Source organism: Corylus avellana, chromosome ca1 (genome assembly GCF_901000735.1).
Source record: "Corylus avellana chromosome ca1, CavTom2PMs-1.0".
Lineage (NCBI taxonomy): Eukaryota > Viridiplantae > Streptophyta > Magnoliopsida > Fagales > Betulaceae > Corylus > Corylus avellana.
In genome coordinates, this window is record NC_081541.1 from 14,592,119 (window position 1) to 14,605,482 (window position 13,364).

The following is a 13,364-nucleotide window of genomic DNA, read 5'->3' on the forward strand; positions in this document are numbered from 1 at the left end:
TATTTGTGGTATTTTAATCTTTTATATTGATCATGATATTTATGTTTTAATTTGTTTGATTATTAAAGGAAGAAAATTTAAGGAATTGAAGGTAATCCATGTTGGAGGTGGCATAGTTGAGACTTTATTTATTATTCTTTGATAGATTCTAAGTTTGCCAAGGTTTGAGAAGAAAGTTCTTCTGACCTATGCCTACCAGTGCTAATAGATGGTTACACTGGGCTCTATTTATAGGTAGGTCGGGGATCCTCAATTTAGTTGGTTAGCTGATTTTTTTCCTCCCATCAAGGAATAAAATCATAATAAAATCAAACATCGTAATTACAATTATTTAATAATTACAATTATGGTGAAACCATAATTGTATTTATTTATAATTATAATACATGTGACATAGGTGCAGCCAATGTAAGAAATTCAATTTATGGCCCTATGTCACATGTATTATAATTATAAATATATACAATTACGGTTTCTTATAAATAAATACATGTATTATTATAATTATAAATAAATATTTTATTTATTTATAATTATAATACATGTGACATAGGGCCATAAATGAAATTTCTTACATTCTCCCACTTGGCCCTTATGACACATATAATTACTTATGTTGTTCGATTTTACAATATGGCCATTACTTTATTTATTTCAATCATTCATGGAATCCTGAAACTGTAATTGTATTTATTTATAATTATAATACATGTGACATAGGGCCATGAATGGAATTTCTTAGATTCTCCCACTTGGCCCTTATGACACATATAATTCCTTATTTTGTTCGATTCTACAATATGGCCATTACTTTATTTATTTCAACCATTCATGGAATCCTCTCTCACATAAAGAATGCTACACATGAATCATGGGGGTAAAACATTTATATAATAAGCCGCTCCTTCCATGCATTACATATATAATATTCCCTAAATTAGTACTATATGGGCAATCAAACTTTATGAATAAACTTTCCATAAGTTATTCGGGTCCAACTTTATTATAGTAACTTGATGTCTATAGACTAAAAAAGACTAAGTACAAAATGAATCAATGAACCCCGTATGCTCCACATGACTTTTAAACAGCTTTACCACTAAACCTTTAGTCATAGAATCTACAATCATCAATTCAGTACCTATATGCAATTAACACTTCATGCCTTTTAATGTTCTCTCTCACATGAAGGTACTTGATGTTGATATGCTTACCTCTGCTTCCACTTTTATTATTCTTTGAGATGAAAATGGCAGCTCGATTATCACATAAGATTGTGACTGGTCTCTATATAGAATCGACAATTTTGAGACCACCAACAAAATTTCTCAACCATAATGCCTATGTAGTGGCTTCATAGCACGCAATAAATTTTGTCTTCATTGTAGATGTAGCGACTATAGTTTGCTTGTTGCTTCTCTAGGATATAGTCCCTCCAGCAAGAAGAAAGATATACCCTTAAGTAGACTTCCTGCTATCTACACATCCAACAAAATCTGAATTTAAATATCCAATCCAAATGGTCAGTGTGTCTGTATGTCAAACTGTAGTCATTGGTTCCTTGCAAATACCACATGACTTTCTTTGCAGCTTTCCAATGTTCAAATCCTGGGTTGCTTTGATATTGACTTAGCATTCCAACTGTCATTGCAATGTCAGGTCTAGTGCAAACATGTGCATACAATAGGCTGCCGACTACAAATGCATATAGAATATTTTTCATTTGCTCTTCTTCCAATGCATTTCGGGGACATTGATCATTACTGAATTTATCCCTTTTAATGATAGGTGCTGCAGAAGCTAAATAGTTCTTCAGTCTGTATCTCTCTAAAACTTTTTCAATGTAGGCATTTTGAGACAGTTTTAATATTCTTTGTTTTCTATCCCTATGAATCTTTATGCCAATGACATAAGAGGCTTCACCCAAATCCTTCATTTCAAATTTTTTGAGAGAGGAATTGTTTGGTCTTGTGTAGCAAACCTAAATCATTACATGCAAGCAAAGTTCTCAATAAAACCATATCATCTACATTCAGGACTAGAAATTACTTTACTCCCACTGACCTTAAGGTATATACATTGATCAACAAAGTTCTCAATAAAACCATATGAGGTAATAACCTTGTGAAATTTGATATACCATTGACTGAAGGCTTGTTTTATCCCATAAATAGATTTCTTTAGTTTGCAAGCTCTCTGAGTGTTATCATCAAAACCTTCAGGTTGTTTCATGTAAACCTCCTCTTCAGGATCGCCATTTAGAAAGGTTGTTTTCACATCCATTTGATGTAACTCTAGATCAAAATAAGCTACTAATGCCACAATTTTCCTAAATGAATCATTCTTTGATACTGGAGGTATGCTCTGATACCACATGTAGGGCTTGTAATAATCAAATGTTAATTAACACTAATTAAACAGCAGGGAAATGATTGATTATATAAATACCTCCGGCCATTGCTTTGCTCAAGTAAAGTGAAAAAAACTTTTCTGCAACAATCAGAGAACCTAAAAAACAGAAATTTAGAGAATAGAAGTTCTTCTGACCTATGCTTACCAGTGCCAATAGATGGTTACACATGACTCTATTTGTAGGTAAGTCAGGAACTCTCAATCTGGTTGGTTTAGCTGATTTTTCTCCTTCTGTCAAGAAATAAAATCAGAATAAAATCAAATCAGTTATTCGGTTTTCACATGATTTCTTTATATGGAATAAATAATTTGAACATTGTAATTAGTAATTACAATTATGGTGAAACTGTAATTGTATTTATTTATAATTATAAATAATTAAACCAGAAGTTCATTCACTGACCGTTTATCCTTACGTGAATTATAAGATATTTTAAAATGACTATATTCAGAAGGGAGAGAGTTCAATATGAAATGAACCTAGAATGACTCAGATATATCAACTTCTAGGGACTTCAGTTGAGCAAACATGTCCCTCATTCCCATAATGTGCTCTCGCACACTTCTGGAATTGTTGAAGGTTTTGCTTGAAAGCTTCTTCATTAGGGTGCTGGCTAAGACCTTATCGGAACTCACAAATTGTTCCTTAACAGCCTGAATAATTTTTTGCTTTATAGCATTCTGGGATAGAACCCCTAATGCCCTTGATGACATGAGATTTCATTAACATGAGACTTAAGCAATTAGATCGCTTTCACCGTTCATGCTTTAACAATCTCTTGTGGCGTACTTATGTCCATGAGGGCAGGTGGTTCGTCTACACGGAGCGCCAAGTCAAGTTCCATACACCCCAAATAAAAAAGCAAATTTTCTTTCCATTCAAAAAAGTTATTTCAATTCAGCATTAGAACAGTACTTTCAATAATAGCGGTAGGAATAGCTGCAATTATCAAGGAAAATAAAAAATACTTTAATGCTATGAATTAACCTTATTTTAAATTAATCAATGCTAATTTAATAGTAAATTTCAACCTACCTATAGGCAAAAGTTGCATCACGCATGAAATTTACTCTGTATTAATATGGAAAGTCTTGGGATTTAAGAGTGTCCAGTGTAACCCCCCTCACTTACCTAGGAACTTACCTGGTTGTATTTAGGGAATATTGCTTACATCACCTTCATATTGATTTGTTCATAAAGAGTAAATTTCATGCGTGATGCAACCTTTGCCCACAGCTAGGTTGAAATTTACTATTAAATTAACATTGGTTAATTTCATAGCATTAAAGTATTTTTTATTTTCCTTGATCATTGCAGCTATTCCTACCGCTGTTATTAAAAGTACTGTTCCAATGCTGAATGGAAATAACTTTTCTGAATGGAAATAAAATTTGCTTTTTTATTTGGGGTGTATAGAACTTGACTTGGCGCTTCGTGTGGACGAACCACCCTCCCTCACGGACATAAGTACACCACAAGAGATTGCGTAGCTTGAACTGTGGGATCGATCTAATCGCTTAAGTCTCATGTTAATGAAATATTATGTCATTAAGGGTTATATCCCAAAACACTATAAGGCAAAAGAATTTATTCAGGCCGTTGAGGAACAATTTGTGAGTGCCGATAAGGCCTTAGCCAACACCCGAATGAAGAAACTTTCAAGCAAAACCTTCGACAATTCCAGAAGTGTGCAAGAGCACATTATGGAAATGATGGACATGTCTGTTCAACTAAAGTCCCTAGAAGTTGATATATCTGAGTCATTCTTGGTTCATTTCATATTGATATATCTACAAATAGAGCCATGTGTAACCATCTATTGGCACTAGTAGGCATAGGTCAGAAGAACTTCTTTCTTTAAATTTCTATTTTCAGGTTCTCTGATTGTTAGAGAAAAGTTTTTTTCACTACGCTTGAGCAAAGCAATGGCCAGAGGTGTTTATATAATCAATCATTCCTCTACTGTTTAATTAGTGTTAATTAGCATTTGATTATTACAAGGCCTACATGGGATTGTCTGAATCTACCCATTTTTGTAACCAATTTGTGAACTGCATACCAATTTAAAACCATGAGAACAGAAAGAACTTTACACTTTAGGACTGAACTGGAAAAACGAATTTAAAACCTTCTTTAAAGCTCCAATCCTATACATTAAATTTGTTATTTAGCCCAAAAAACATGTTCAATAAGTTATTTTTTGCCCAAAAAACAAATTTGGGCCCTCAAGATTGATCTTAGTCCAAAAAAACATGTTTAATAAGTTATTTTTGTCTTTTTAGCCAAATAATAATAATAATAATTTTGAGCTCCCAAAAGAACCAATTTTTGGCCAATTTAAAAATAGCATTGGCCCATTTAAAAAGGCTCACGTTTAATTGATTAACCGATCGAAAATTTTGAAATACTTTGTTATTGAAATGTAATCGGTGAATTAACTGATTTAACTGACAATTTCGGTTAATCGACCGAAAATGATTTTCCAAATCAAACCGATACCATCCCTAGACTTATGAATTCTAATGAAATTAATGTTATTTTTGAGTTTAGTATTGGACTTAGAGGACCTTTGCCTTTTCCTTGGCCTCTCTTTAATGAAAAAAATGAATAAAATCCTTGATTTAATTAAAAAATAGCCCTTTGCCTCTCTTTCTCTCAATCAAGCGTAGAATACCCTAAATTACAGGGAGAGGCCGTCTCTTTGTCACACAATCTTGGTATACCATCACACGTAGCTTGGAGCTCTGAAGGAGAAGCTCAGATCACGCCATTGCTTCGCCGGAACGATACTGCCAGCACTTACGACCACTTCTGTCCACGGCCAGCTCGGAGCTCTCTGCACCAAATACGAGCACATATGTGAGTCTCTCCCAGCTCTCTCATCCTCCCCTCCCTTCTCCCTTCCCACTCTCTCTCATTGCTTAATCATTTCTATACATTCCCTTGAATAACATTAGGGATTTCACAGCCATTGAAGAGAAGGTGCATTTTTATATATTCACGGCCATTGAATAACATTATGGATTTCACGGCCATAGAAGAGAAGGTGCATTTCTATACACTCACGGCCATTGAATAACATTAGGGATTTCACGGCTATTGAAGAGAAGGTGCATTTCTATACACTCACGGCCACTGAATAACATTAGGGATTTCACGGCTATTGAAGAGAAGGTGCATTTCTATACACTCACGGCCATTGAATAACATTAGGAATTTCACATTACTTCCGAGGGTGCGGCGGGATCGGGATTTACTCTGCATGGGTGGGTCTCCCCGACATAAAAAAAAACGTTTAGTCAAGGTGAAATGTTGTTCTCAATAATTTCCCTTTCTTTCAAATAATTCATGTTTGTAGTTTCGTTCTCAGTTGTCCTCCGTAATTTGTATTGGTATATTTTTTTGAAGCTTCAAACTTTAGCCTCTACTTAAGAACAAATTTATTTTATTTTGAGTGCATTAATTGTTTATTTGTTGCTGTATATGTGTGTGAGTACGTACTTACATACCTCACAGTTCAATGGTGGTTCATAAGGATCAAAATTTCTTAGGAAATCTAAAAGAAGATAAACTTCTGAAAAATTCTGGGATTTAAATAGCGCCAGGATGGTGATTTAGGAGAACCTAATTCTACATGGATGGTTTAGTAAAAGCTGGTTTTTATGTGCAGAACAGAATCAATTGAGCATGGAATAAGAAAAGAAGTAATTCATGTACCATGGCACCAAAATAATGTGCTAACAAGCCATACCACATAATGCCTGAATGTTGAAAATAACTATTAAAAAATAAAAAGATCAGGAGACCACAATATTGGAGCAGTATTCAAACTCTAAGCTTCCCCCCATGCATTCTTGAGTTCCTTTCAAGCTCATAATGCAGAGAACAAGAAAGCTTATAATGGAAGAAGGGAAGGCAAATATTGTATTGATTTCATGAATATATTTTCCATTTCAATTCTGTTTTTTGTCATTTTTGATATTACGGTACTGTTATATATGCAGGGGACTCCCTTTGTTGTTAGTTCTTAGCTTGGGAATTCCGTTTGTTTTCTCTACTAGGGTTCTTTAAAATATGGAGTTGGTCATTATGGATATCTCCTTCGAGGTTGTCAATGTAGCATTTGTGATAGCTTTTCTGACATGGGTTTTGCTAGAAGTTTGTGGACAAAGGAGAGACAGTGGGGATATAAATTTGGAAAAGAGACCAACGAGAGGATATGGAAGAGGTTTCACTACAATTACTGTTCTTTCTAATGTCATAATCTTAGTGTGCACCAATAGCCAACGTGTGACACATGTTTTAGTGTGCAAGAAACCAATAGCTATCTCAACTTTTGCTTTGCTAATTGAGAAGGATGTTATTTGCTGAACTTTGCTTTACTTTTGAGAAGGATGTTATCTACTTTTGCTTTTCTGAACTTTGGAAGGATGTTATTCCTATTGTAAACCCAAAGCCTCAAATTTTGTAATTGTAATTAAGCTAGCCATTTTGGTGCAACATTACTCAATCTTTTATCATTGTAATTAAGCTAGCCATTTTGGTGCAATGCTACAATATTGTATTATATATCAAGCATTGTGGTTCTAATTTTAGTGTCATTGACTATGTGGAAAAAAAATGCATATATATCAGGTTTTCATATTTGGGTATATCAGGTTTTAATGGAGAATTTTGAAATGAAAAAAAAATAAATAAATAAAAAATAATAATAATTTTAAAAAATCCAGGCCGTTTGAACAGTAACCACCTGGTTTGATTTGGGTTTATATATCAACAAAAAAATTTTATATCAGGTTTTATTATTCTAGGCCTTTCCCACCCAAAAGGCATGTAAAAGTTGTCCCATTCCAAAGAGCCATAAAATTGTGACCTTTGAGAAAGGTCTTGTTTTCTAGTCATTTTGAGATAAAAGGTTGCAATAAAATTGTGACATTTGAGAAAGGTCTTAGTTTCTACATCCTTTTGGGATAAAAGGTTGGTGATATTTGCAAGACCTTTTGAGAAAGGTCTTGCTATAAAATTGTGACTTTTGTGGTAAAAGGTCATGGTTTCTACACCTTTAGGATAAAAGGTCTCTTTAATATATTTAAAGACTTCAATTTTGATACCCTTTGCAAGTGTCTCCATTTAAAGGTCACTCACTACTTTAACTACCTTTTTTCATGTTTGTAAACTTTTCTAAAAGGACCCTAATTCCTCATTTTCTTGTAGTGAGTCCCGTGTTGCTGAGTCAAGGATCATGCTTGGTTTACGTGGATCAGTAGGAACTGTTTCCGAGATTGGTCTTCGACTCCTTCAAAATTTATCAGTAAGTTTCCATAATCTGCCTTCAATTTTCCCCATTTATCACATGATTTTGCGTTGTTATTGTCTGCAATCTGCATCGCATTTGTGATTGAAAAAGAATTAGGGTTTTGGGTTTATGCATTTTTGAATTATGTTCTCTCTTCTCTTATGTCTTGTTAATCTGAAATGCTTGCAAACAGAAATGGGTCACTAGGGTACTTGTGGGTCTGGTCTTTGCTTGTCTGTGACGCTTTTTGGTTCGCTTCGTTTTTTTATATTCAAATTCTTATTCTTTGTTTGCTTGCCGAGGAAATATATCATGATAAATATTAAATAGGTGTCTAACAATTGTCTTTCTCAACCTATGTGCTCGGCTTCCAAACAGGGTTGAAGGGTCTTATATTTTTTTTTTCTTGTTTGTTGTTGATTCCGGAGTAATTCATTCCTCATTTGCCAAAACAAAACAAAAAAAAAAAACAAAAAAGAAGAAAAAATGAAGAGAAGAACATATAATTCATGTGTTTTGATGTCCCTCCTATCGTAGATGGGTCTGCCAAGTCCATTGAAGTTTGGGGACGGTTAGGTTTGAGAGAAGTGTTTCAAATTGGAGGCCGTGGGAGTGGCCAATTTGGACAAGAAAGCCATGAGGTTGGACAAGAGGAAAGTGGTGGAGGCACCAATTCGGGGTATTGGAGATGCTCGAAGCTTATGCACTCCCTTTATGCATCTGGAATGGAAGTCTTGTGGTGGGTGGCAAAATGGTTGGTGAGAAGTGAGAAGTAAGAAGATAAAGTAGAAAATTAGAAATAGGTGGGGTTAGTTAGGGTGACAATTATTTCGGAGTTCTGTTTCCTTTCCTCTGTGTTTAAGTACTTTAACCACAAGCAGAATTGATTTTCTTAAGGTAAACCATGCATGTATTCTTTTGTTAGAATGAAACATGTGGAGGACCAAAACTCAGCTGCACCACACGAATTTTATTTTGTTTTTTAGAGCCAGCAATTTGCTAGTGAATTCATACCATATTAAAATAGAAGATGGTGGTCAATAGAGTGGAAGAATTGTTCATATCATTGTATAAATCTTTAAACAGTTTATTTATCAAAAAAAAAATCTTTAAACAGTTAGCCAAGGATGGTTTCGGAAAATAAGTAAATTGAATTCATTTCTTTCATATTCCAAAAAATAATATAGGATCCTATCACTTCTTTGCTAATTTTATTCCAAACAATAGAGTTCAATCTGATGTCTACCAGAGTAATAGATTCACCATGATAAGATTTGGTTTTCATGTTATTGCCATATCGTTTGTGTCTATTTTATGGTCTATGTAGTTCAAGCTTAGGCAGGTTAAGGTTTTAGATTTCCAGGGTTCCAAATAACCTAAAATTTTAAGTTTCAGAAATTGGAAAGGTTTTCTTTTCATGCATTTACTTTGCATTCAAGTTGAAGATTACTGTTTCGAGTGTTGTGTTGGCGTCTTCTGTTTTATGCAGCTTCATGGTGTACGTGTCCAATGCATTAATATTGGAGGAGGAGTTGGGGAGATTCCAGACGGCAAGCGCCTGAGAATCGCTCTTCAGCACATTCATGGAATTGGCCGCTCTAGAGCGCGCCAAATTCTCGCCGAGCTTAGCATTGAGAACAAACTCGCCAGGGAATTAACAGGAAGAGAGGCCTACTCTCTCCGAGAGGAGCTCTGTAGGTACATGACTGGGCATGACTTGGTAAATCTCTCTCTCTCTCTCTCTCTCTCTCTCAATGATGTCAAACAATAAATGTTAAAATTATTACGTTATTCACAAAATTTGAACTTGGATTTTCAGCACAATCAAGTGACAAAGGACATAGCAAGATTGATGGAGATTCAGAGCTATAGAGGGATAAGGCATAGTCAGGGGTTACCATGCAGAGGACAGCGCACTCACACCAATGCCCGGACCTGGAAGGGTAAGGCAGTTGCAATTCCAGGAAAGAAGAAAGCTTAAGTATTGGGATGCTTCTCTTCTCCATTTCTTCGGTTTTGACATGTAACTCACTTTGAAGGGTGTTTTATTTGTAGCTCTTTCCAAACTTTACTTCTTTCAGTTTTATGATTTCCTCATGGAATAAGTTTTCGGTTTTTCCTGAATTTGTAAGCATTGGATTTTTTGTATTTTCGCATTAACTTTAATAGCGGTGGCCTAGAAATCGGTCCAAGCCTCATGGGTGCAGCTTTATTGTTCGTGGTGGTTTGGATTTTCATAGTTGTACATCTCCCAAGTATAACCAATACATATGGGAAAATGTTTTGGTGCACAATTAGCCAGCATTTTTTTTTTTTTAAGGGAAACATTTCATACTCATTCATTGATAAAAGTTGCAAGCAAGAGCTCTTACAAACAGAGCAAAAAATTATGAAGCAAATCATAGCCGAAGCTAAAGATACAAGAGTCAACAGCATACTAATCAATCATAACAAACATCATCCTCTAATCCATGACTATTCATCAGGTTTAATATCAAATCTGCACCAAAATGGACACAATTCAATGCATAGGTAGCGCTTATTCCTTGGCCATGAGAGCAAAGAACTTTTATGCCAAAATTCATCCTCTTCGACCTGAACGCCAGGATATCATTCACATCTACAACTCAAGGGTCTAGACCAAAGCAGTAATAGACTGATCAAATAAAGAGGACATAGCCTTATTATAAGCAAAAACAAGAGAGAAAAATGTACAGGGAAATAAATGGATAAACCGAAATACAAGCAAATGCAAGGATAAACGTAAAAATAACAAAAGGAAATAACAATAGAAAAACTTTCCCACAATCTGGAACTCGCTGCCTTAATTTAGCGGAAGCCGATCAAGTGCTGGTGGAAACCGACACGGAAGGTGGCATTGGAAGCTCATCTCGGGGGGATGCGAGAAAAGACCCTGCAACGGACGATAGGAGGCAAAGCGTGCATTGAAGAGATCGGTGGCGCACACAAACAAACTGGGGGGGAGAGTTTGAGTGAATCCGCCAAAAGTAGCACCCACAAAGTGTCAAACAAGCAAAAGCAATAAATAACAACACACCAAGATAAACGACAAATAAACAGGCAGAAAAAGGAATGCAAATAAATCAAACCAAAAACGAAATCAACCCACAGCCGGAGGGAATAAAAATCAAACCACAGCCGAAGAGACAGATCCAGTGCAAAAGGTGGGATGCGCACAAGTGGATCCGGTTAGCAAGGTGGTGGGGCACGCATCGAGGTGGACCAGGCGAAGAGCGGTAGATCGGGCAAAGACGAATAGATCCAAAGCCAAGCCCGACCCAGCAAAAGACGCGGCAGATGGTGATGGCGGGGGAGAAAAGTGGCAAGGTGGAGAAAGACTAGGTAGCCACAGCAGCAAAGGGAGAAGGGCCACGCTAGAGAAAAAAATGGAACAGAGGGTGAAAAGGGCAGTAGAGAAGGGGGAGGGAGGTGGCAACGAGACTAGGGGCATCAGGTAAACTGCTAGCACCCGGTGCAAAGAGGGTGAGGGGAGGAGGGAGGCTGCCAACGGCCATCCCTCCTCCCCTAACCTAGGGGTACCTTACCTGTGCGGCTGCGGCGCTCTGAACAAAGGTTGCTCTTAAGAAAAGTAGCAGTGTTCCTCAAAATAAGGTGTAATCTTGACCATCTTAGAGCATCTTCGATGAGCTTTCTAAAATTTCTTTGAATTTTAGCTAAAAAATCTATTTTTTTAGTTTAACTAGTAGCTATGCAAAAGTACCAAATAATAAACTCTATAAATTTTACTATATTCTATTTAAATATAATTTTTATTCTAGCTTCATTTATTTTTTATTCTCAAACGCACCCCCACAAAGTTACAAACTCATAAAGGTGAGAGAGAGAGAGAGAGAGAGAGAGAGAGTAAGGGAAAATATATAAACATAAAAAATAGAGTAGAGAAATGATTTTGTTCTCCAAATATGGGAGAGATATGACAAGCACGAAAATAGAGAAAGGAATAGAGAACTTGATAGAACTTCTGTTTTTTTTGTCTTTTTTCTTTTTTCTTTTTTTTTTTTTATCTTTCTGTGTGTTTAAGAATTTAACCAAATTTTAGCTAAGAGTTGATTTTAGAGAACTTATTGAGGATGCTCTTAAAAACCAGGAAGGTGACTGATTTCACTTTTCTTTCTAGACAATGCTTACTTCTTAGATGAGGTTGCACATTGGGAAGAGCTTGCCCAACCAATGATTTAAGTGCCCTCGCCCCCCTCCCCCAAAAAAAATGGTCCAGGGGATTAATAAGAGAAATAATAAAATTCATTTTTCGTCCATCTTTGTATGGTGAATGAATAAATTCACCATTTGATTTGTTGGATCTATATGTGGTCCTACAAATATAATGGTAATTTTGCCAAAAAAAATAAAGAAAGAAAGAAAGAAAAGAGATGAGAAATAGTTAGAAAAATGATGTGTAACATAACTCCATTAATAATGACTCTGGTGGTGAACTGTGAAGGATCCATACAACCCATTAGAGCATTAGAATATCATTCTTTAAACCGTTATTTTCTTCAAATTATAGCTGACCACGCCCTATAATGCCTCTACATCCATTTCTTTACCAATGTTTTTTTTAGCGGCTCTTTACCTTTCTTCATATAGTCTCATCTATTCTCAGTAGGTTGGTGGTCTAAGCATCAAATCTGTTCGTGTTGGAGGAGTGAAGGTCCCAAACAAAAAGAGGGTTGACTACTCTCTCCACTACATACATAGGATTGAATGGTTTATATATTCTCAGTTTGTGGCCATTCTTTGTTGCTGTATAAAGAGTAATTCTTAAACTCCGTTCTGGAATAGTGGCTTGACTGCTTCATAATTGTGAATATATACAGCAAATGGCCATTCTCAGTTTTAAAAAAATCTCAAATCGGAATTTCATACAACATGGGAGGGCTCGAGCAGAAAAAAAAAAAAAAAAATCCACCTGCTTCCTCCTAATCAGACTTCCTTTCCACAACCCTCTTGTGAATCAACCAAAAACCCCTCATCTCAGAAATCACAAACTGGGTCTTCTTTGTTATTCTTCCGGATCCTAGAGATTGATATATACACGCAAACAAGCCCAATAGATGTCCAAATAAATAACATACTTGAGCCAATTAGGAGAATGTAAAATGAACCACATTGATTTGAAAATCCAATAAAACTTGAGACTTTGTTTGGGAGGGGTGCGCCAGGCCCTTGCTTTAGTGCAACGCATGGGCGACGCGTGAGAGGCCCAGTAGCAAGCTACTGTGATGGACTCTCCCCCTAAAAATATTAATTTAATATCATGTGGCCCGATAGGCCACGTATCAGATATTAAACTGATAAGAACAGATACTACACTTGATCTTAGCCAAAAGGCCGAGAAAGGTATGATTTGTTCCGTGGCTTGCTTCTCCTTTTATACTTGCCTCTGCTTTGCTCTTGTGTTGCCCATCCAGTGTGGGACACGAAAACTAAAGAAACAAACCAAGCTCTATTTGCTCGCAACTCGCAAGGCTCAACATCCTTATACTATTCGTGGCTGTATGGCGTAGACTTGCTTGAGGCTAATCCAAAATTGGCCACGCAATCGGCTTTAGCTTCACTGATTTTTGCTCTACCAAAACTATAACACTCTTTTATATATATATATATATGGTA

The 13,364-nt window shown here is 36.0% G+C and overlaps 1 protein-coding gene and 1 non-coding gene across 12 annotated transcripts in view; one reads left to right on the forward strand and one right to left on the reverse strand.

Moving 5' to 3' along the window:
- The window catches only part of LOC132164432 (small ribosomal subunit protein uS13m-like), a 33,787-nt gene extending 23,872 nt beyond the window's left edge, over positions 1-9,915 (forward strand). Inside the window, exons 1-6 of one of the 11 annotated variants that reach the window (XM_059574977.1) lie at positions 5,039-5,272; positions 5,371-5,587; positions 5,627-5,717; positions 7,628-7,724; positions 9,199-9,429; positions 9,529-9,915. In XM_059574977.1, the coding sequence (XP_059430960.1) occupies positions 7,656-7,724; positions 9,199-9,429; positions 9,529-9,690 (462 nt within the window). In that variant the 5' untranslated portion in view covers positions 5,039-5,272; positions 5,371-5,587; positions 5,627-5,717; positions 7,628-7,655 and the 3' untranslated portion in view covers positions 9,691-9,915. Of the gene's footprint in view, positions 1-5,038; positions 5,273-5,370; positions 5,718-7,627; positions 7,725-8,181; positions 9,430-9,528 lie in introns of those variants that run through there. The other 10 variants (XM_059574992.1, XM_059574984.1, XM_059575000.1 and 7 more) reach the window with 10 other exon arrangements.
- A 2,984-nt stretch (positions 9,916-12,899) lies between these two features.
- Positions 12,900-13,095, reverse strand: LOC132168257 (U2 spliceosomal RNA). Its single transcript, XR_009438780.1, has one exon. It is a non-coding gene; the product is annotated as a U2 spliceosomal RNA (small nuclear RNA).
- Positions 13,096-13,364: the final 269 nt, after the last annotated feature.